We start from the raw sequence: 24,602 nt of genomic DNA on the forward strand, positions 1-24,602 counted from the left end.
TCCAGCCACTGCTTCCCATCAGCCCCTGCTTTTCTGATATGCCTTCCAAACAGCAGGCTTTCTCTGCTGGGGTGCCACTGCTCTTTCCTTGGGTAGGATTGAAAATGGATCCAGGCCATTTTTTTCCACATGGCCCACATCTGATATATGAGAATCAGCATGTCAGAAGGCTCAAGGTCTGAGAGAAGGCTCATGGGACTAATGTAGAGTGAGAGAACAGAGACGGGAAAAGTGAGAGACAGAGAAACACCCACAGAGAGAGCCAGTTATGTGAAAGGGAATGGGGGAGTTAGGCAGGGACCAGGTCATGCAGGCCTTGAGAATCTGAATCTGTGAATGGGGGGTGCAATTCAATTCTAACAGTTTAAGGGAGGATCCTCAATAAATATCTGTTGAGGTTTTTGGTGGGTTTTTTTGGCACCTGAGATAACATCTGATGCCCATTTTTTTTCCTTCTCCTTCTCTTTAAAGCCCCCAGTACATAGGTTGTATCTTCCAGTTGTAGGTCCCTCTGGTTGTGCTATGTGGGACATGGCCTCAGCATGGCCTGTTTTTCTTGTTTCACATAGTTTTTGTCTTTAAGAGTTGCACGGTCAAGTTGAGGAGATAGACATATACACCAGTGCATTACAGTACAATGTGGAGACATGAAAAGAATTGAATGCACTGTGAGCAGAGGAGCCAGCCAAGCCTGCCTAGGGGGAAGCGAGAAAGTCTCCACAGAGAAGGAGTCATTTGGAAGTATCAGGTGAAGAATAGCTGCTGGATGGGACCAAGTGGCACGATAGCAGAGTCTGATTGAATGACCGGGAATAATCAGGCCAGAGGTGCTGTGAGTGCGGACAGAGGTGAGGGAAAGAAGGAGGAGGCAGATCCTGGAGGATGGGGAAGGGAGGTTTGGGGGCCCGAAAGTGATATAAGGAGACGAATCAAAGTATCACCTCTTTCTCTTTTCAGGGACTAGGTCTCTTCGGGGTGAGACTGGAGGAAAAGGACCCTCAACGGCTATCTCTACTGGAGCTTTTTTCTGACAGGTAAGAATTGGCTTTGCACAAACACATGCCTCATTGCCAGGAGGTTTTCACAAGGCAGATTTGGCAGGGGAAGTCCTTGGACTCTCCTGGACTTCTTCTTGCTTCCTTCCCGTAAGACAGGCTGTCGAAACCTCAAAGGCGTAAAAGGCCCAGGGTGTGCATCTCAGGGAAAGCTGGCCAGGGATACGGGAGCAATCACTATGGACCAGAAGTCTCTCTGGGCAGGTGAGTGTGGGGCTGATAATTCAGCAGGAAAGTTGATGAGAAGGGAAGGGGTAACGTAGACCTGTGGAGGAAGTAACGTTGTTCCTCTCCTGGGACCTCAGTCTCTCTGTTCACCTCAGTATCAAAAACTGTTGCGCTAACAGAATGTCCTAAGGGACCCATCTAACCTTTCCTAAATGGGCAAGGGAACAGCAGTGGCCAGGGTCCTTTGGACCATCAGGGTGTTCTCAGCCTGCGTTTACACAGAGGGGCCCCTTGCCCACATTGGAACTGGAGTTCAAGACAGGAAAGAGACCAAGTTTCCTTAGTCTCTTGAAGTATGAGCACTGTATTGAGAGTCACATTTTTCGTGGGCTATGCTTTGGGTACATTTTAGAACTTTGGGGGAGCCCCACATTTCTCATCTGTATAATGATTTGTGGGATGAAATGTTTTCTAAAATCCCTCTTTGAACTCTAAAGTCCTGATCCGAAACTGGCTTTTGTGGTGACTGAGAATTTGGATAAGGTGGGATGAGACTAAATAAACAGGGCTATGAGTGAACAGGGGAAGTTTACCTGGAGGAGATGGGGGAAAAGAAGCCGTTTCATTCTGTCTTACCTCTTTCATCTTGACTATGCTTTCCAGGCAGGACTGCCCCCTTGGTAAGGGCAGAAGCCTTTCAAGTTCCCTGCTGAAGTTCTTAGCCCTGGGTCCTTGGGAGAGTAGCCCACAGGGAGGCAGCACTTTGAAGTGCCTGAAGGCTGACCTGACAATAGATGTGGCAAGCAGCATTTTCCTAACCACTTAGTGGGTGTGTGGAGGAGTGAATCCCTGCCTTCTCTGCCTAAGAAGGATGCAAATCAGCAAGAGAGAACTCTAGAGCTGTTTTCCCCAGCCCTGAACTCTGCAGAGGAGGCACCAGCTCTAGCAGCTGTGTCATCCAACGTTTCTCTCCTTTTTAACCTCCTTTTTCTCCATTTTCAGACCCCCAAGGTGTCCTAGTGTGAGTAAGTCTAGACAATGTTCCCAGGCTAGGGGGGGCTACAGTTCAAGGAGTCTTGCCTTTTGGGTGAAGTTTCCAGGACTCAGGGTCCTGCTCTCTCCTTCCCTTTAGGAGGGTGAATTAAAGACAGAATAGTCACACCAATCCTCTTAGCAGGAGATGTCTTCTGGAGAATGATGCAGGGTCGGTGAGCCGAGGAGTCGAAAGAAAGATTTCTTGGACTCTTAAGATCTGGCAGTAGTGCTCTTTTATTTAGAGAGTAGAATAGCATGGGGACAGGACCCATGGGCAGTCAGAGTTTCTGCTGCTCCAAGTTGAGGGTTAGAGCTAAATTTAAGGCATAGGTATGTGAGTTATCTCTTTACAAGACAAAGAATATGTAAAAAAGTTAAAGGGGTATCAGTGCCCGTAGGGTCCGGCCATTTGGCGGTCCCACAACTTTTAGATAAGAATCAAACCGGATTGAGTAAATGGCAGAAGTCACCGCTTGAATTTTATCCTCAGCTAAAGACAAAGGAGGATTTGTTGGTGGGGGGGGGGGGGGGCTCAGTTACATGAGGTTGCCAGACAGTAACCAATTTAAGTTCTTGCCTCTGGCATTGATTAAAAGCTTCTAGAGATAAGACCATCCCCCCCTTCTTCCTGGCACAGAGAGGGAGGCATCTTCACAGATAGAGGTTTCCCTTAGAAATGTAAATGTTTCCCAACAAAGGGGCAAACAAATTCCACTCCTTGGAGCCTGAATCTCATCTGTAGTTTTAAAACTAACCAGCCTAAAAATCCTCATCAGAGAATAGGCTGGGCGTGACCTCAGACATGTAGGCTTAGAGCGCTAGCAGAGCCAGCTTACGCTCCTCAATTCACCTTGCCTTGTTTCAAGAGTTAGTTGTACATAGGGTAACGATTCATCTCAATTTACCCAGGACAGATCTGGTCCAAGCTAGTGGCCCAGGAAAATTATTAATAATGCTCCTTTTCACTCTCCAAAGTGTCTCATTGGACCATAAATTATATGGTCACCCTAACTATATTCAGTCCAGACTGGGCTGTGAGCCCATTGAGTGCAGGGATGGCATCAACTTTGTTTTAGTTTCCCCAGTATCCATGACAACGCCTGGCACAGAGCAGGTAATTCAATAAATGTTTGTTGGATAAATGCATGAACAAATGAGTTCCTAGTTTGGAAAATGTTTCTTTATAGGGCTGTAGAGTCCCCAGGGGCCCGAGGGCTGGAGGTCTCAAGGCTCTGTAAAGAGACCACGGCAGCTGTGGCTGCAGTGCCCAGAAGAAGTGCAGCTGTGCCTTGCATGTAGCACAGCCACATACTCACTGCCACAGTCTGAGACAGAAGTACCGGGTTTGGCTCAACAGATGTCTCTCCCTACCCATCTCTTACAGGTTTAGTGGTCTTGCTACTTCTGCAGGGAGGTAAGTAGTCAATGAGTCACTACTGCCTGGATCTCCTGCGCTGGGTCCTTACTGATGTTTATTTCTGTTTCTGCTTCATTCTTTTTCTCTTGTTTACTCTCCCAGGTCTGACACTAACATATGTATTACTCTGAGGTTTTGTTCTGTGTATCTCATTGTGCATCCATGGTTCTGGTTCTATCTCTTGAATCTCTCTCTCTCTTGTAGCTACCTCAATGTTGTGTGCATCATCTCTTTCTCTGTTTATCTCTCTGTGTCACTCATCCATCCATGCACATTGAATCTCTGTGCTCTGTGAATGTTTTACATATTGATGTTATCTGTCTCTCGATGTATTTCTTTACTGGGTCTGGATGCTCAAGTGCCAGCACCAAGGGCCCAGGCTGAGCAACCTTCAGAGGCTCTGGCTGAATAAGCAAAGGAGGCAATGCCTGTTTTGGGAGAAACTTGTGGTCTTCTGGGCTCTAAGGTAACAGCACTAGGCTCCCATTGGCTTTCTTCACTCGCCTCCAGGATCTACCTGCAAACTGGTTTGTTACTTTACCAACTGGTCACAGGACTGGCAGGAACCAGGAAAATTCACCCCTGAGAACACTGACTCCTTCCTATGTTCTCACCTCATCTATGCGTTCGCCAGCATCAGTAAAAACAAGGTCATCATCAAGGACAAGAATGATGTGATGCTTTACTAGACCATCAACAGTCTCAAAACCAAGTGAGTAGGATAGGAGTGGGAAGCATCCGGGGTGGGTTTTGGAGGAGAGAAGGTAGTCCAAAACTGGGCCTAAGGCCTACTATCTCCATTCATTCATTCATTCATTCATTCATTCATTTGTTCCAGTGTATTTCCTTGGGTATAACTCTGATCCTACCTATTCTTCTCCCCAGTGCCTCATCCCTTCACTGAATTTAGCTGCTAAGCAGCCAGGCCCCATTTATCCATATTCTTCACATCAGGAATTAAACCCTTTAGGCAGTTTTCCCTGGCAGCCAGTAGAGAAATAATTAGCTTATTCTTCTACTCTAGGAATTCCAAACTGAAAATTCTCTTGTCCATTGGAGGGTACCTGTTTGGTTCCAAAGGGTAAGACCACCATCACTCTATTCTATGTTCATTCTCCCATGTAATTTCTAATCATCACCACTTTTCCCCCTCCTGAGAAGAGACATTGAGTTCGGCTTTACAGAGGTCATGCCTTGGTCCAGATGGCAAAACTGATCTGCATTTTTGGCACAAGTTGAGGCACAGCCCTAGGTTTCCTGGTGTCTTGGAAGGAACTCTGCAGGAGCTTAACACAAGCCCAGATTGTTAAGGCCTGGGAGAAACTGGGCTATGAGCGGTAAACTCACAATTATTTACAGAAGGTTTTTACCCATGGACTATGGGGGGATGGTTTTAGTTGGGAAATGGAATTTTTTTATTCACATGAGGGTTTGACTTTGCACCATGAGGGTGGGTTGGGTGTGTAATTTCCACTTAAAACCTGAGCCTTGGCCAGCAGCAGTGAGTGGACTGTGACATTCTGGGTCCTTGTGTAGCCGGATGGCCTGAGAGCGCAGAGAGACAATCAGGTCTGCTTTGCTTTAAAAAGAAAATAGGTATTAATACAAGGCATCCATTATAAATTATAGTTCCTATTCACATGAAAATGATACCCCATTTATATCCAGAGCTTAATGTAAGGATGAAAGGCAACTTTTTGCAATCTTAAAATACAGTTAATCTAATTTTGAATTTCTTCTGCCTTAAGTTTTTAAAGGGCTAGCATTTAAAAAGTCTAGAGATCTTAAACTCAGCCACGTGAGGCTGTCAGCTTTCACAAGAAGTCTGGATAGGACAACTTCCCCATGCAACTTGTCAGTACGCATTGCAGCTGGAGTAAGCAGAGAAAAGAACTAAGCATTCGAAGACCTATGTAGATGAGTGACCTAGGGAAATTTAACAACCTCTCTGAGCTCAGTTTACCCATCTGTAAAATGTATATCACACCTAGTTCATAAGGTAGTGGCAAGGATTTTGAATGAGGTTATGCATGTCACGTGCCTGGATCAGTTATCATCCAGTAAATGTCAACTTTTTCTTCCTTTTCCTTCTCCTTTTTTTTTTTTATTATTATTTTTTTTAAAGATTTTATTTTTTCCTTTTTCTCCCCAAAGCCCCCTGGTACATAGTTGTGTATTCTTCGTTGTCGGTTCTTCTAGTTGTGGCATGTGGGACGCCGCCTCAGTGTGGTCTGATGAGCAGTGCCATGTCCGCGCCCAGGATTCGAACTAACGAAACACTGGGCCGCCTGCAGCGGAGCACGTGAACTTAACCACTCGGCCACGGGACCAGCCCTCCTTCTCCTTTTTTTATCCTGAATATTTTCATTTATGAAATAAGGAGATTGACTTAATTAATTTCTAAAGTCTCCACCAGTTCTAAAATTGTAGAATACTTAGCAACTCAATTTCTACAGGCAGGAAAAAGAAAGATCAACCTACCTAACTTTTCTGGCTCTGCGTTAACCTCACCGTGAACTCCTTTCCTTTATGAATAGTTTTCCGTGGCAACTATCCTTTATTTTTTATTTACTTAAAAAAATTTTTATGGCAGTAGCATTGGATTATAACATTATATAACTGTCAGGTGTACATCATAATGTATTTTGAATTCTGTGTAGATTACATCATGTTCACCACCCAAACACTAATTACAATCTATCACCACACACATGAGCCTAATCACCCCTTCTGCCTCCCCCCTCCCCGCTTCTTCTCTGGTAACCACTAATACAATCTCTGTTGCTATGTGTTTGTCATCGTTTTTATCTTCCACTTATGAGTGAGATCATATGGTATTTGACTTTCTCCCTCTGACATTTCACTTAGCATAATACCCTCAAGGTCCATCCATGTTGTCACAAATGGCTGGATTTCATCTTTTCCTATGGCTGAGTAGTGTTTCATTGCATGTACATACCACATCTTCTTTATCCATTCATCCCTTGATGGGCATCTAGGTTGCTTCCAAGTCTTGGCTATTGTGAATAATGCTACAATGAACGTAGGGGTGCAGGTATCTTTATGCATTTGTGTTTTCAAGGACTTTGGATAAATACTCAGCAGTGGAATAGCTGGATCATATGGTAAATTTATTCTTAATTTTCTGAGGAACCTCCATACTGTTTTCCATAGTGGCTGCATCAGTTTGCACTCCCACCAGCAGTGTACGAGGATTCTCTTCTCTCCACATCTCCAGCACTTATTGTTTCCTGTCTTGTTAATTACAGCCTTTCTGACCAGAGTGAGGTGATATCTCATTATAGTTTTGATTTGCATTTCCCTGATAGTTAATGATGTTGAACATCTTTTTATGTGCCTGTTGGCCATCCGTATATTTTCTTTGGAGAAATCTCTGTTCAAATCTTTTGCCCATTTTTTAATTGGGTTGTTGTTTGTTTTGTTGTTGAGATGTATGAGTTCTTTGTATATTTTGGATATTAACCCCTTATCTGATATATGGCTTGCAAATATCTTCACCCAATTGTTAGGTTGTCTTTGTGTTTTGTTGGTGGTTTCCTTTGCTGTGCAGAAGCTTTTTAGTTTGATGTAGTCCCATTTGGTTATTTTTTCTATTGTTTCTCTTGCCCAGTCAGACATAGTATTTGAAAAAATGCTGCTAAGATCGATGTCAAGGAGCATACTGCCTATGTTTTCTTCTAGAAGTTTCATGGTTTCAGGTATTACATTCAAATTTTTAATCCATCTTGAGTTTATTTTTGTGTATGGAAGGAGTAAGATAATGGTCTACTTTCATTCTTTTGCATGTGGCTGTTCGGTCTTCCCAACACTATTTATTGAAGAGACTCTCCTTTCTCTATTGTACGTTGTTGGCTCCCTTGTCAAAAATTAGCTGTCCATAGATGTGTGGGTTTATTTCTGGGCTCTTGATTCTGTTCCATTGATCTGTGTGTCTGGTTTTGTGCCAGTACCACGCTGCTCTGGTTACTATGGCTTTGTAGTATTTTATAAAAACAGGGAGTGTGATATCTCCAGCATTGTTCTTTTCCCTCAGGATTCCTTTGGCTCTCCGGAGTCTTTTTTTGATCCATATAATTTTAGAATTCTTTGTTCTATTTCTGTGAAAAATGTTGTTGGAACTTTGATAGGGGTTGCATTGAATCTGTAGATTCCTTTAGGAAGTATGGACATTTTAACTATGCTAATTCTTCCAATCCAAAAGCACAGAATATCTTTCCATTTCATGTCTTCTTCAATTTCTTTCAATAATGTTTTACAGTTTTCAGTGTACAGACCTTTCATGTCTTTGGTTAAGTTTGTTCCTAGGTATTTTATTCTTTTTGTTGCAGTTGTAAATGGGATTGTATTCTTAATTTCTCCTTCTGCTACTTCATTGTTAGTGTATAGAAATGCAACTGATTTTTGTGTGTTAATTTTGTATCCTGTAACTTGACTATATTCATTTATGATTTCTAAAAGTGTTTTAGTGTATTCTTTGGGGTTTTCTAGATATAAAATCATGTCATCTGCAAATAGTGACAGTTTCACTTCTTCCTTTCCAATTTGGATCCCTTTTATTTCTTTTTCTTGCCTGATTGCTCTGGCTAGGACTTCCAATACTATGTTAAATATGAGTGGTGACATTGGGCATCTTTGTCTGGTTCCTGTTCTTAGAGGGATAGCTTTCAGTTTTGTTCCATTGAGAATGATATTAGCTGTGGGTTTGTCATATATGGCCTTTATTATGTTGAGGTATTTTCAGTCCAAACCCATTTTATTTAGAGTTTTCATTGTAAATGGGTGCTGTATCTTGTCAAGTGCTTTCTCTGGATCTATTGACATGGCCATGTGATTTTTATTCTTTATTTTGTTAATATGGTGTATCATGTTGATTGATTTGCAGATGTTAAACCATCCCTTCATCCCTGGAGTAAATCCCACTTGATGATGGTGTATGATCTTTTTAATGTATTGTTGTATTTGATTTGCTAGTATTTTGCTAAGGATTTCTGCATTGATGTTCATCAGTGATACTGGTCTGTAATTTTCTTTTCTTTGTTCTCCTTGTCTCGTTTTGGTATCAGGATAATGTTGGCTTCATAGAATGAGTTAGGATCTTCCCCTCCTCTTCAAATTTTTGAAGAGTTTGAGAAGGATAGGTATTAAGTCTTCTTTGAATGTTTGGTAGAATTCACCAGGGAAGCCATCTCCTCCTGGAGTTTTATATTTTGGGAGGTTTTTGATTACTTTTTTGATCTCCTTACTGGTGATTGGACTATTCAAATTCTCTATTTCTTCTTGATTCAGTTTTGGAAGGTTGTGAGATTCTAAGAGTTTATCCATTTCTTCTAGATTATCCACTTTGTTGGCATATAGCTTTTCATAGTATTCTCTTATAATCTTTTGTATTTCTGAGGTGTCTGTTGTAATTTCTCCTCTTTCATTTCTGATTTTACTTATTTGAGCCTTCTCTCTTTTTTTCTTGGTGAGTCTAGCTAAAGCTTTGTCAATTTTGTTTATCTTTTCAGAGAACCAGCTCTTGGTTTCATTGATTTTTTTTCTATTCTTTTTTTAGTCTCTATTTCATTTATTTCTGCTCTGATTTTTATTATTTTCTTCCTTCTGCTAATTTTTGGGCTTTGTTTGTTCTTCTTTTTCCAGTTCCTTTAGGTGCACTGTTAGATTGTTTATTTGAGATTTTTCTTGTTTGTTGAGGTAGACCTGACTTGCTATAAACTTCCCTCTTAGAACCACTTTTGATGTATCTCATAGATTTTGACATGTCGTAGTTTCATTTTCATTTGTCTCCAGGTATTCTTTGATTTCTCCTTCAATTTCTTCATTGATCCAATAGTTGTTTAGTAACATTTTGTTTAATCTCCACATTTTTGTGGCTTTTCTGATTTTCTTCCTGTAGTTGATTTCTAGTTTCATACATTTGTGACCAGAAAAGATGCTTGGTATTATTTCGATCTTCTTAAATTTATTGAGACTTGTTTTGTTGCCTAATATGTGATCTATCCTGGAGAATGTTCCGTGTGCATTTGAAAAGAATGTGCATTCTGTGGTTTTTGGATGGACTGTTTTATATATATCTATTAAGTCCATCTGGTCTAATGTGTCATTTAAGGCTAATGTTTCCTTATTGATTTTCTGTTTGGATGATCTATCCATTGGTGTAAGTGGAGGGTTAAAGTCCCCTACTACTATTATGTTACTGTCTGTTTCTCCTTCCCTGTCTGTTAATAATTACTTTATATATTTAGGTACTCTTATGTTGGGTGCATAGACATTTACAAGTGTTATATCCTCTTGTTGGATTGTTCCCTTTATCATTATGTAATGCCCTTCTTTGTCTCTTGTTACAGTTTTTGTTTTAAAGTCTATTTTGTCTGATATAAGTATTGCTACTCCAGCTTTCTTTTCTTTGCCATTTTCATGGAGTGTCTTTTTCCATCCTTTTGCTTTCAGTTTGTGATTGTCTTTAGGTTTGAACTGTGTCTCTTGTATGCAGCATATATACCGGTCTTGTTTTTTTTTTACCCAATTGGGTATTTGATTGGAGCATTTAGTCCATTGGCATTTAAAGTAGCTATTGATTAAAATGTATTTATTGCTATTTTGTTATTTTTTTCTGGGTGTTTTAGTAGTTCTTCTCTGTTCCTTTCTTCTTCTCTTGCTCTCTGCCCTTGTGGGTTAATGGCTTTCTTTAGTAATACGTTTGGTTTCTTTCCTCTTACTTATTTGTTTATTTATTATGGCTTTCTGGTTTTTTGTTTACCATGAGGTTCATATATAATAACCTACATATATAGCAATCTATAATGAGTTGATAATCTCTTTAGTTAGACCTCTTTCTAAAAGCTCTACTCTTTACTCCCCTCCTCCCACATTTTATGGTTTTGAAATCATATTTAATCTCTTATTTTGTACGTCTATCCATTGCCCTCTTATCATTGACATAGGTAATTTTAGTACTTTTGTCTTTTAACCTTCATATTATCTTCACAGGTTGTTGATTTGCTACCTTTACAGTATTTTTGCCTTTTCCAGTGGTTTATTGCCTGGTGTTTTTTTTAAAATAATTTTCATATCCATATTTGTGATCTTCTCTTTCCCACTTAAATAAGTCCCTTCAACATTTCTTGTAGAACTTGTTTCTTGGTGATAAACTCCTTTAATTTTTGCTTGTCTGGGAAACTCTTTATCTCTCCTTTCATTCTGGATGATAACTTTGCTGGATAAGCTATTCTTGGCTGTAGATTTTTTCCTTTCAGCACTTTAAATAAGTCATCCCACTCTCTTCTAGCCTGTAGGGTTTTGGCTGAGAAGTTGCTGATAGCCTTATGGGCTTTCCTTTTTATGTCACTTGTTGCCTTTCTCTTGCAGTTATCTGGATTCTCTCTTTCTCTTTAATTTTTGGCATTTTAATTATAGTGTATCTTGGTGTGGGACTCTTTGGATTTATCTTGTCTGGTGCTGTCTGTGCTTCCTGTATTTGATGTCTGTTTCCTTCCTTAGGTTAGAAAAGTTTTCAGCTATTACTTCAAATAGATTCTCTGCCCCTTTGTCTCTCTCTTCTCATTATGGGACACCTATGATATGAATGTTAGTGCACTTGATGTTGGCCCAGAGTTCCCTTAGACTGTTCTCATTCTTTTAAATTCTTTTCTCTTTTATCCATTCAGCTTGGGTGATTTCCTCTAGTCTTCCGTCCAGCTCACTGATCCAGTCTTCTGTATCATCTGCTCTGCTATTGAGTCCCACAGGTGAGTTTTTCATTTCCAGTATTGTATTCTTCATTCCTGATTGGTTCTTTTTTATATTTTCCAATTCTTTGTTGACATTCTCACTGTGTTCATCCAGTCTTTCCCCAATATCAGTGAGCATCCTTATGAGTTTTTGTTTGAACTCCTTTTCAGGTAGATTGCTTATTTCTGTTTCATTTAGTTCTTTTTATGAGGTTTTGTTCTGTTCCCTTGCTTGGAATATATTCCTTTGCCTCCTCATTATACCTCTTTTTCTGTTCTTATATCTGTGTATTAGATGAGTCAGCTGTGTCTCTTGTTCTTGGAGAAGTGGCCTTATGCAAGAGATGCCTTTTGAGTCCCAGCAGTGTGCTTCCTTTTCTTCACCAGTCAAGATGTTCCAGGAGTGACCCTTGTGTTGGCTATGTGTGTCCTTCTGCTGCCACAGAGTTTCTCTTACTGCAGCTACCCAGGGAGTCTAGGCTTTCCCTCCCTGGGTGACTGTTTGTAAATCAGGTTTGAGGAGCCCCAGACTGATGGCTACAAGGTCTAATAGCACCTTCCTGTTGCTGTTTTCCTGTTAAATGAATAGGCACCCAGTGTAGCTGGTTGCAAGGCTCAGGGACTTACTGTTGTTGTAGGCCTCAGGCCTGCAAGGCTGTTGTCAGCTCTCATAGGATTGCAGCTGAGTGGGGCTGGCCCCAGGCACAGGAGCACCTAATTGTTTCAGGCTTTGGAAGGTGGGGCTGATCCCCTTTGTGGCTGTTTGTGAAGCACAGGTCTTCTGCCACTGATAAGCCCCACTCCCCACAGGTCCACACACACCATCAACACAGTCCTGGTCCTTGCACACTTCCAGACCCCCTGAAGAGTTGCCCCACTGCAGAGGCCCCTACCTTTCCACCAACAGTCCCCACAGGTCACCTGGTCCTCACACATGCCCTGCCCCACAGAGGCAGACACACTTGCCTGCCTGTAGAGGATCCAGGCACCCAGTCTATGCAGACTGAAAAGTTGCCCAAGGGTATGCTGTTGGGTGGGGCCAGTCCCTAGGGTGGGCTGCCTGTCCTGGCTTAACTGGATTAAATCTGTGCTCTGGTGGTGTGGCAGACCCCAGGGCTAACAGGCCTGGGGAATAACTCCAAAAGTGTCTGCCAGTGTAGGTGTCAGCATGCCTGAACTAGGTCACAGCAATGGTCGCCACCAACGTCTCAGTCTCCTGAGAGGTCTCACTTCTCAGTGAGATGGGCCCAGAGCCTACCAGGTGAGTCTCTTTTCATCAAAGGACTGTGCACCTTGCTTTCTGGTGATTTTATGTTGCTCTGAGATGGGTGAATTTCTGCATGGACCCTTTAAGAGTTGGGTTTATTCCACTTATGTCAATAGCTTTTCTGGAGTTATTCCTCATTGTAGTTAACAGCCAGTGAAGCTAGACAGTAGATCACTCATCTCAGTTGTGCTGAGCCTGAAGGATGCTTATAGCAGTAAAGTGCCCCTACTCAGGTCCCCACTTCTCCAGGGAGGACTGCATACCTTAGGATGGCTTCTGCCCGGCTGACTATGAAACTCCACCACTTGTGAAGGTGGCTTTCTTCTCTCCAGAAGGAATTTCTGCCTTTTCCACCTCAGGCAGGATTGTCCCTTGTTGTGGGGGTTCTTTTTATCCAGTTTTCAGTTCTCTCTCTGGGGTTATTTTTCCAGGTATAGTTGTAACCTGGTCATGTTCATGGGAAGAGGTGAGTTCAGAGTCTGCCTACACCACCACCTTAATGAGATCTCTGCCACAACTATCCTTTTAATTCCCAAATTCTCTCTCTCATTCCTAATACTTGCTTAAGTTTTGATTCAGTTAAAAATATCTTCATTCATTCATTCTTACATGCCTGCATTCATTCATTCAATACATAATTTATTGAGTACATGTTGTGTACCAGTTTAGTGGTTAAAACTGGGTCTTTGGAGATAGACAAATTTGGTTTGGATTTCCCTTTATGGACATGCAAGCTGCATGCAAGTTGTGTAGCTTCAGGCAAATTCTTTGATGTCTCTATGCTTCAGGTTTCTTTAAACTATACAATGAGGATAATAACAGAATCTCCCTCAGGGTGATGTTGTGAGGGCAGGCCACACAAGCAAACTGATTAGTGTAGAGCCCATGTGCAACAAGAGCTCAATGTTTGCAAGAATTGTTGTTATATTATTAATGTGGTTATTATTATTAGGTAAATGGCAAACTTTGTGCCAGGTGCTATGCAGAATACCTAAAAATGTGTAACACACAGACGTGCTTCTAAGGAGAAAATTAGTAAATTCCTATTGAATGGTTGTTTTTCCTAAAATTGGAGACTTCTGCCCCAGAGCCTCAGATGCCACTGCTCTCTTTTGTTATAATCATTGTAAGCACTTTTGAAACACAAGAGAGAAGTTAGAAACCTATTTCTACCATGGTTTTTGGATAACAGACCAGTTTCTTGTTATCTTTTTCACTATGCAGCTGAGATACATACAGAGACCCAAACTTCAATTTCATATTGACTGAAACAAAATGAATTCAAGACTCTAAATTTTCCTGGGGCTGGGAGGTGTTGTGAGAGGTGGGAAGTGACACAAGTCAAAGGATGTCCCCAGGAAAATACCAATATCTTGTCTACAGCTTTGGATTTTAAATGCTATTTAAATGCTCTGTGGCAGCTAAGAATCAATTTAAAGGCTTAAGAATTCCAGTTCAGATTAAAGCCCCTGAGAGGCTACTGCTTTCAGAGTCCTCCTTGCTGCTCATCAGACGCCCTGGGACTGGGGAGATCTGGGTTGCTTGTTTGGGGGAAATCCCCATGAAGTCCAGCTCTGTTTTCATGGAGCTTTCCAAAATGTGATCACTTTGAGATACATGAGACAGGATTGGATCCTCCATCCCATTTTAGAGATGGCCAGACTAGAAGCCAGAGAACTGGTTAGTGACCAAGTGGACACCAGAAAGGACTCTGACCTGGGACATGAACCCAGATGTCCTGACCCTAAGCCCACCATACTGCAAACTGCTTTTTCAAGGGTATAATATGTGAAAGAAAACCAGAGCTGGACAGTAGGTAAAGAGATAAAAGCAGATTTTATTCAGGAAGTACTGTGATAGGGGAAAAGAGAGCTAAGTATAGTACTGGGCTCAATTCTGAACACAGCAAAGGTGAGTGGGGATCTGTAGCCAAGAAGCAGGGTCAGGGTTGGGGGTGGTGGCTTGGAAATTACTAAGGGGAAACATTAGAACTGGGGAGATTCTTGCTAAGCTGACTCAACAGGATTCTTGCTGAAGGCAGGCCAAGGAGACTAGACATCACCCAGGGGATGATAAGGGCGGAATTTGATCAGATATCAAGGCTGATCTGATATCAAGTGTGGGAGATTCTTGTTAAAATGACTTAGCAGGATTTTTGCTAAAACTGGACTTTGCAAAAATGGACACAGAAGGGCAAGGTCTCAAGCCCTAGTTGAGAAGAAGGGTTCAGAGGAGCCCGACTAAAGTTTGGTCTTAGAGAGAGTCGTTGTCAAAGGCAGCTCCACTACCCTGCAGGAAGGTCTGCAGAGACCACAGTCTCCCTCTACCTGACCTGATCAATTTTCTGGCCCAACAATCCTTCCTCTCCCTAGCTGTTCCAGAAGGGGCAAGGATTGGGATAGAAAAATAGTGGGAAAGTATTGGGGAAGGGAAGACTATTTCAGGATTTCTGTGAAAAACATGTGCTATGGACATTGCTTCTTCTTCCCAAAAACACCTGTATTACTTCCACCCAGGTTCCATGCCATGGTCGATTCTTCTACATCACACTTGGGGTTTATCAAATCTGTAATCCTGTTTCTGAGGAACCGTAATTTTGATGGGCTGGATATAAGCTGGATCTACCCAGATGTGAAGGATAACACTGATTTCACTGTGCTGATTCATGTAAGCCAAACTCCACCGTACACTCAGTACCTTTAACAAGCAGAACCCATGGTCACACCAGGAGAAAAAAGGAAGAGACTGGCTCTGGTTGGAAGACACAGCCCTCACTTTCCAAAAGCCCCCATTGATGGAGGAAAAGCTCCTCGTCCTAATTTAGAGCAAGGACAACATCAAAGAATAGAGCCTCCTTACATAATAAACAAACACCACCAAAACAAAGCAACATCCATATAAAAGAGTATGGGGCCATAGAATTTCCTGAGTACTGAGACAGCTTCATAGAAGTTCTATCAGCTAGACCAGACAATCTATCAGGAGGAAACCTAGATGGTTCCTTCCTGGTGGAGTGAGGCTGGGTCTCCTCCTGCCCGATATGAAGAGTTCCTGAGCAGATACAGGCACGAGGCATCCTCATGTGGGAATGGGAAGGAAAGAGTTGATCTCTTCCATCTAATGTGGTCCTAGAAACATCATAGATCTCAGGCAAGAACCTTAGCATTGTACTCTGAGAGGGGGAATCTGACTCCTTGTTTCCTTGTTTTTCATAGGAGTTAGCAGAAGCCTTTCAGAAGGACTTTGTAAAATCCACTAGAGAAAGGCTTCTCTTGACTGCAGGAGTGTCTTCAGGGAGGCAGATGATTGATAACAGCTATCAGATCAAGAAATTGTCAAAGTGAGTACATTGGAGTACCTCCTTCATCCCTCTGCCTCCCTCCTAGTCCATGTGAGTGATGCGTGTCAGTATGTCTGAGGAATGAAGGGAGGAGGGAATCGTGAGAGTCACTGTCCTAACCACATCATGCATGCAGGAACTTCTCCTTTATGGATAATTTCAATACTTCTAACAGCATCCAAAGCCCAAAATAAATATGTATAATTGCTTCTACCTCTGTTTATCACAGAATCTCTTCCTTTGCTTTTGGCACTCTGGAGAACTGGATTTCATCAACCTCCTGTCATTTGACTTCCGTGGGTCTTGGGAAAAGCCCCTCATCACTGGCCACAACAGCCCTCTGAGAAAGGGGCAGCTAGACAGAGGGATGAGCTCCCACTACAATGTGGTGAGTCATCCGGAGGAAGTGTGGTGGGATGCTGGCTGTGGGGAGGGGCCAAGGAGAACTCAACACTTCCAGAGTGACTTCTGTCTTAAACTGTGGAGGAGATATATGCCCAACAGGTACTTGGGGAAGCCTGGGAGCTAGTGAGAACAGGGGAAATGCTTTGACTAGGCTCCTGGAAAATGTCAGAAGGCCTGGTAGTTGAAGTGCCCTGAGCGGTCTCTGGCCCATAGTGTGAACAGTGCTGTTCAAAACAGTCCTGTGAGGTTGGCTGTTCAGGAAGTGTTACTCTCACTTCACAGATGATGAAATGGAAGCCCAGAAAATTCAGTGACCATTCACAGTTGTGTTTATGAGAAGGTCTTGAAAAGTGGTGAAAAATGGAAAGTCCAAGAAAAAAAATTTTATCAATAAAAAAATGTGTTGGTGGTGTTCTGATACATACATATGGATATGTATTCCTAAAATTTGGGGAGAAAAAAATGTTGTTTGGGTTGCATATTTCCAGGCCTTCACATTTAAAGTTACTAAACTGGTCAGTCCAAAGCTGGGTCTTCTGATTTCCCATCTGGGGTTTTCCAGGTCACCACATGATCGAGTCACACCAGCTTCCTTCACTCCTTCCTCTCTCTCAGCTGTCTTTAAGGATAAGACATATCCTTATCTTCTCTAACCCCTTATTTTGTTCTGGAGGGCAGTAAAGCCCAAACTAGCCTCTTACTTCCCAACCTGGCCCTTTGGATCTGATGTCATTGTGAGGACTCGCAGTCAAGGATTCTGACAGCCACCTTGCCCCCACCTTTGTCAGTAAGCACAGTGTGGACAAATTACATAAGCAATTGACTCAAAGGGGAAAGAAAGAGGGTGACAACCTTGGTTTCATGTTTTCTAGGTCACTTGCCTGATTTCTTTTGTGATCAACTGTCTAGTTTGTTTTCATGACTAGAAAAAGCTGAATTAGTCTCTTACTGTTGAAGAGCATTTAGTGCATTAGAATAAGCACTCTGGTTCTGGTGGGACTGTCCACACTCCACCAATGTAGAAAAGGATTCAAAGAGTTGTCTCTGTGAAGTTTGGGATGGAGGTTAAGAAAGGCCTGACACCTTACTTTCCCCCACACACTGGGCCTCAGCCTATCTTCTCTTCCTAGGAATACGCTGTGGGGTACTGGTTAAACAAGGGAATGCCTGCAGAGAAGATGGTCATGGGCATCCCCATGTATGGATGGTCCTTCACACTAGCCTCTGCAGAAACTGCCTTGGGGGCCCCTGCCACTGGGCCTGGAGCTGCTGGCCCCATCACCAAGTCTTCAGGCTTCCTGGCCTATTACGAGGTACCTGGAACCTCACTGTGCCCTCAGCTGCCCCCTGTCTCTGGGTAGGGGTTCCAGCTTCAATCTAACAATAACAGAGTAATGCATCCTGAGTGCTGTGAAGGGAAGTACAGAGAAGTATTGGAACATATAAGAGGAGCTCCTAACTCTGACTTAGGAGGAGGTCAGGGAATGCTTCCTGGAGGAAGTGATATTAGCTAAAATCTGAAGAGGAGATTGGGGATGGGTAGAAGAAGGCATGAGAGACTGTCGCAGGTTTTTGACTTGGTCAACAAAGTGGATGGCAATGCCATTTGTTGTAGGAAAGACAGGAGAAGGAGCAGAGTGGGCATTGGTCCTGATCATGAGATCAGTTTTGGAGATTCTGAGTTTGAGAAGCCCGTGGGACATCCAGATCCCTGTGGGACATATAAAAAAGTGAGTGGTTTGGTATATAGGTTTGGATTACAAGAGGCCAGTCTATGCTAGAGATGTTGATTCTAAAATCAACAGCATAAAGATGGTATTTGAAGCCAAAGTATATGAGAGAAGTGGATAGGGCCCAAGACAAAACCCAAGGACCTCCAGCACCTAAGGAACAGGCAGAGGGAAGAGGCATCCACTAAGGAAACTGACGAGATCAACAAGGGAGGGCAGGAGGAACCCATACATTTTGTGCCAAAGAGCTTAGAGAAGCAAGTGTTTCAAGAAGGAGGGAGTGGGCAAATGTCTCAGATTCTGTCCTGAAGTCAGATAGACTTAGCATCATGGGGATAGCAATCAAAGTTGTTCAGCTGATTAGACTATCATTTCTTCCTGCCCCTCCCTCTGGGGAAATTGAGGGGGAAAAAGCATAGGGATGCCAGAAATCAAATAATAATTCCACCAACAGGAACTCTTGGGACACTTCCACATCCAAAACACTGGGTACTGTGGGAGCTAGAAATAAGTAATTTTCCATTCTTGTCTCAAAGCGTTTATCGTCAAGGTGGAAAGAATGTAGAATACAAATATAGCTAGTTAAACAACGGTTTAAAAACAAGATAACTATAATCGTTAACAAAATTACAGAAGTATTGCAAAACAAGATGTGATTAAGTGGCCAATGAGTGGTGTGGAGGGCCATGAATTCAGAAATGGTGACTGAGGAAGGCTCCATAGAATAGGAGAGATATGTGCTGGGCCTTGAAGGATGGGTAGGAGTTTGATCAGGTAGAGGATAGAATATTATCTTACATCCTAGTCACCCCTTGGAGCCCTAGCCTGACTCCTTGTGAGTGTGGGTGCGCCATGAGCCCATATTGAGTGACTTGACATCCACAGAGGTACTTAATCAGTGTAACGCTCAATTTTTCCCCTCACCTCTCACAGGAATGATTGAGGCAACCATCGGTGCAGTTGGTAAGGGGATATAGAATGGGTCATCATGAGCGTCCTCACTGAATCTCAGGGTGCCTGACATTGAAGGAAGAGAGAGAAGCTGACCCATCCTTGGGTAGCTCTAGTTTAATAGCAACAATACTCTTTTTTTTTTTAATTTTTAATTTTCGTTGCACTAATATAGGATTATAACATTGTATAACTTTCAGGTGTACATCATAATATATTTCGAATTCTGTGTAGATTACATCATGTTCACCACCCAAAAACTAATTATAATCCATCACCTCACATGTGAGCCTATTCACCGCTTTTGCCCTCCTCCCTCTCCCCTTGCCCTATGTTAACCATCAATCCAATCTCTGTTGCTATGTGTTTGTTTGTCGTTGTTTTTATCTTCTGCTTATGAGTGAGATCATGTGGTATTTGATGTTCTCCCTCTGACTTATTTCGTTTAGCATAATACCCACAAGGTCCATCCATGTTGTCACAAATGGCTGGATTTCATAATTTCTTATGGCTTAGTAGTATTCCATTGTGCATATATACCACATCTTGTTTATCCATTCCTCCCTTGATGGGCATCTAGGTTGATTCCAAGTCTTGGCTATTGTGAATAATGCTGCAATGAACATAGGGGTACATGTATCTTTATGCATTTGTGTTTTCAAGTTCTTTGGATAAATACCCATTAGTGGAATAAGTGGATTATATGGTATATCTATTCTTAATTTTGTGAGGAAACTCTACTGCTTTCCATAGTGGCTGCACCAGTTTGCACTCCCACCAGCAGTGTATGTGGGTTCCCTTCTCTCCACATCCTCTCTGACACTTATTGTTTCCTGTCTTGTTAATTACAGCCCTTCTGACCAGAGTGAGGTGATATCTCATTATAGTTTTGATTTTCATCTCCCTAATAGCTAATGATGTTGAACATCTTCTCATGTGCTTGTTGACCATTCATATATCTTCTTTGGGGAAATCTCTGTTCAAATCTTTTGCCCATTTTTTAATTGGGTTTTTGGTGGTTTTTTTTGTTGACATATATGAGTTCTTTGTATATTTTGGATATTAACCCCTTATCTGATATATGGTTTGTAAATATCTTCACCCAATTGTTAGGTTATCTTTTCATTTTGTTGATGATTTCCTTTGCTATGCAGAAGCTTTTTAGTTTGATGTAGTCTCATTTTGTTCATTTTTTCTTTTGCTTCCCTTGCCCGGTCAGACATGGTACTTGAAAAAATGCTGCTAAGACTGATGTCAAAGAGCATACTTCCTATGTTTTCTTCTAGTAGTTTCATGGTTTTGGGTCTTACATTCAAGTCTTTAGTCCATTTCAAGTTGATTTTTGTGTATGGAAGGAGTAAGATAATGGTCTACTTTCATTCTTTTGCATGTGGCTGTCCAGTTTTCCCAACACCATTTATTGAAGAGACTTTCCTTTCTCCATTGTATGCTCTTGGTTCCCTTGTTGAATATTAGCTGTCCATAAATGTGTAGGTTTATTTTTGGGCTTTCAATTCTTACTAGCAACAATACTCAATATAAGGGATAGAGAAGGCATTGCTCACAATCTGCTGGTGGGATTTTAATGTGGACCACTGGATACACACTCCCTCATCTCATGGAAAGTTTAATTTGATTGTTCAGTTTATCACTCTAGGTCATTATAACTTTGACAAATTGATATTTGCTTAAATATTCAACTTTCCAATTTCCACCCTCATTGAGGCAAGCACAAGTGTAGATAATCCAAAAAGAGTGAGCAAGCCAAAAAGAATTTTCCATGTGACTTTGAAATGGTTTTTTTTGCTGGAGATTTATCTTTTTTAGTAGCTCTTACTAATGCTAACAGAAAGAGACTATAGCTGATGATAGAAGTGGGGATCCCAGGACAGGTGTATTGGGAATGGTAGGGGGCACAGAAGGAGTAACAGGATTGAATTGGGGATAAACTACAAGGTGGAGAATCATGGTGATGGTCCTCACAATACTATATATTTATAGAGCACTTTACTGTTTTCAAGGTTCTTTTTTTTTTTTTTAACATGTATTAGTTCATTTGATCTCAACAGCAATATTGTAAGAAAGGTATATAAGAGATGTTATTATACTTACTTCCATTCTGCAAATGAAGAAATGGGAAGATTTACTGGTCAGTGCTGTGGTCTGACCTGGAACTCAAGTATTGTCTGCCCTCTAGCTGTGTGTGGCTCCTCCTAATGAGGCCTTAGCACAAAGAGTTCCCAATGGTTCACATTGGACCATCCATTTTGTATGTTGTATCAGGTCATTTCTCTCATTGTCTGAGTGAAATGGGATAAAGGTTCTGATATTGTTCCAAAGACCCTAGTGGCATATCTGCCTTTTCTACCTCAATGGGTTTCAAGAAGAGCCCATAAATGACCTTCTTGCTCTCCCTTCCCCCACCAGATCTACCAGTTCCTGCAAGGAGCCAAGATCACGAGGCTCCAGGATCAGCAGGTTCCCTACGCAGTCAAGGGGAACCAGTGGGTGGGCTATGATGACATGAAGAGTGTGGAGACAAAGGTAGGTAGGCAAGAGGCTCTGGGACAAGAGAACACCCATTTGGGTGGGGAATGGGGTATGTGGTCAAATGCCTCAATACTCCCTTGAGTGAGAGAAACTCCTGGGGCCCTACTCTAGGATGAGATCCAGTGGTCTCTGTGGCCCAAGACTAGTAGTGACCCTAAGCCACCCCTTTGAGCACCTATGGTACAGACAGGAGAGATGGAATAGATTCAAGAAAGAATTGCGAACAAAGGGAGAAGTGAGGATTGGAGAGAAGAGAGGAGTGAGGAGAAGGGAGAGGGAATAAAGGAGACGTTGGCACCTGCATAGAGCAGTTATCTACCTCATTGATCACCTCAGGACAAACGTCCTTCAGTCCTTCTTGTGGCTTACCTCTTTAGGAAGCTCTGGCTTTCTGAGCCTACCAGTTCTTAGACCTTGATAAGACTTTTGTTTGCCTTCCAGGCTTAGAGCAGGAAGGAGGCGTCAGTGTAATTGACAACCCCAGGCCACTTGACTTGCTAGGGGCTTCTTAGTTTCTACTCCTCCTCCTGGGGAGTTTCCAGAGCCTTTAAGAATGCAGCACCTGGGGTGTGATGATTCCATGAGCCAGAATGAGAGGTGGTTAACAATGGGTGGCCCTCTCTGGATCTCATTAGCCTTCCTGAGCAGCCCTTCCCTTCAAGGAGTCCCTATCTCCATAAGCTGTAAGTCTACTGCTGCTTTCTAAATTTAAACTGTCATCGGAACCTGACTTGGGTCATGGGCCTTTAAGGGCCTCTTCTAACCTCTGGATGTCCCTCTCTGCTTCCCACAGGTTCAGTTCCTAAAGAATTTAAACCTGGGAGGGGCCATGATCTGGTCTATTGACATGGATGACTTCACTGGGAAATCCTGCAGCCAGGGCCCCTACCCACTTGTCCAAGCTGTCAAGAGAAACCTTGGCTTCCTATGAAGGTAACTGAGTCCAGGACAGACTGGGAGTGGGAGGAGAGTTGGGAAGAACGGGACACAGGGACTCGGGGAGATCATCTTCACAGATTTGAACTGATCCTTTCTTATGCTCCTGTGGACCTTCTGCCTTGTTTATTGATTAGGCTGGTTCTGTCCTTTTGGTGGGCTTCCCATAGGCTTTTAAAATAATAACGATAATGCTTTTGATTACCATTTATTGAGCGCAGTCTGAGCTAAGGGCTTTCTTTACATGTATATTGGGGTAAACATTGACTTCATCATAATTCTTCATTACAAAACATCAGCCTGTCTTAATTTTTTAAGTCAGAATAAACCTGATTCTATGCCCTTAACTCACTGGGTTGATGAGAAATCCAATCTCAACCATTACTAATGCGCCCTCTCCCACTCACAGCTGACCTTACTTTAGTCTAGAGGTTCGAGAGTCCCCATGGGCATCACTGATATGCTGTTATGCAAGCCTACCTAGTGCCTTAAAGGCAGGTGATTTGCCTGCTGCTCCATCCCTGGGTCCCAGGTTCCCCAGGTGCATCGTCTATCCTCTTGGGCAGGTGAGAGCTATTGCTGACCAACCAGTCATGCTGAGGTCCATCAGAGTGGAGGAGCAGAGGTCTGGGGACCACTGCAGACAGACAACTGGAGAGGGTTGGCCATGCTGTCCTGGAGAAGGACCCAGAGCGGTTTGAAATTTCCTGGACTGGTTGATTGGGCAGCTCCCTTCCAGCTCTGAGCATCTATAGTTTAGTAACTTGTTTCAGGCCTCAGATTACTCACTTGGGCTTTAAAACATTCTTCCTTTTGTTTCCAGGCTTCACTTACAGCTGAACAGGCAAGGTGACCTCGCTGCCTGCTCCCTCTCTCGGAATTCTTGTGTGGGATTGTTAGAAGTTGGAAGGGGCCCTGCAGTCTCTTTCCTCCAAGCCTCCTCTTGACTTTCTCTCCGACTTCAGGCTGGGCTTAGCTTCGTTCTTCCGCAGCTGCGGACTTGTTGCCCTGAGGCACAATAAAAAAAATCATTTTGCTCTCCCAAGTGTGGGCTCATTTGTGCAATCCTTGACCCTGTGGTTTAAGGCTGTCCTGTCTTTATTTGTGGGGCCCAGGGCCAGGGTACAAACGGAGGCTTGCGTATCATAAGTTTAATGTTTAAAAGAGCTAACTGTTAAAGTATGATTTATACCCCTGAATTAACAAAAATGATTTCACAACAGCATAGAAGATCAGGCTTAACTTTACAATTCTCAGATTTCTCAGAATTCTGTACCAATATGTGGCAGCATGTGCCCTCGGCTCCCAGCTCACGGGTAACCCCCTTCTCTCTCTACCTTCAGCTCTGTCTCACAGAGCAGGGACCTCACACACACACTTGTGGACACCTTAGTTTTCACATCCAAGCTTCACTTACACCCCACCCCCACCTCCAATACACACACACACACACACACCCCACACAAAGATCTCCCGGGCCAGGCATGTGCACATCAGCCTTGCAATCCATAGTCAGGATGATGGGACCAGGGAAATGGCCTGTGCAAGCCCTGAAAGTGGGCACAGTCTATCTGGGCTATTTGGCAGGAATCCTGGGTAAATGAATCGCGGCTTAGAAGAGGAGGGATGTGAGCTCCAGGTAGATGTGCCCTTAGCCCTGCAGTCTCCACACCTGATGGCACGGGGTGCAGCTGGAAGAGGACCAGAGTGGAACCATCAAAAGCAGGAGGCAGCAAAGTATGGCTGATAGGTCCAATCCAGCCCACTGACTGCTTTTGTAAATAAAATTTTATTGGAACACAGCTACGCCCAATTTGTTTATATCGCCTATGGCTGCTTTCTTCTACAGTGGCAGCGTAGAGAAGTTGCAACAGAGACAGCACGTCCTGTGAAGCCTAAAATATTACTCTCTGGCCCTTTACAGAAAAGTTTGCAATTCTTCCTCTAAACATAGTGCCCAAAGCAGGGAGTAAGGCTGCTCAGGTTTAAGGCTGTTT

At 42.8% G+C, this 24,602-nt stretch overlaps 1 protein-coding gene across 1 annotated transcript; it reads left to right on the forward strand.

Moving 5' to 3' along the window:
• The first annotated feature begins 1,059 nt into the window (after positions 1-1,059).
• Positions 1,060-23,643, forward strand: CHI3L2 (chitinase 3 like 2). The gene is given in 11 exon segments (XM_044749445.2): positions 1,060-1,259; positions 3,643-3,672; positions 4,186-4,387; positions 4,700-4,756; positions 15,210-15,360; positions 15,909-16,047; positions 16,294-16,421; positions 17,569-17,751; positions 21,547-21,663; positions 22,463-22,602; positions 23,429-23,643. Coding segments are annotated over 10 exon segments (1,170 nt in total). The 5' UTR covers positions 1,060-1,234; the 3' UTR covers positions 22,601-22,602; positions 23,429-23,643.
• Positions 23,644-24,602: the final 959 nt, after the last annotated feature.

Source organism: Equus asinus, chromosome 16, assembly GCF_041296235.1.
Source record: "Equus asinus isolate D_3611 breed Donkey chromosome 16, EquAss-T2T_v2, whole genome shotgun sequence".
In the NCBI taxonomy this organism is placed as follows: Eukaryota; Metazoa; Chordata; class Mammalia; order Perissodactyla; family Equidae; genus Equus; species Equus asinus.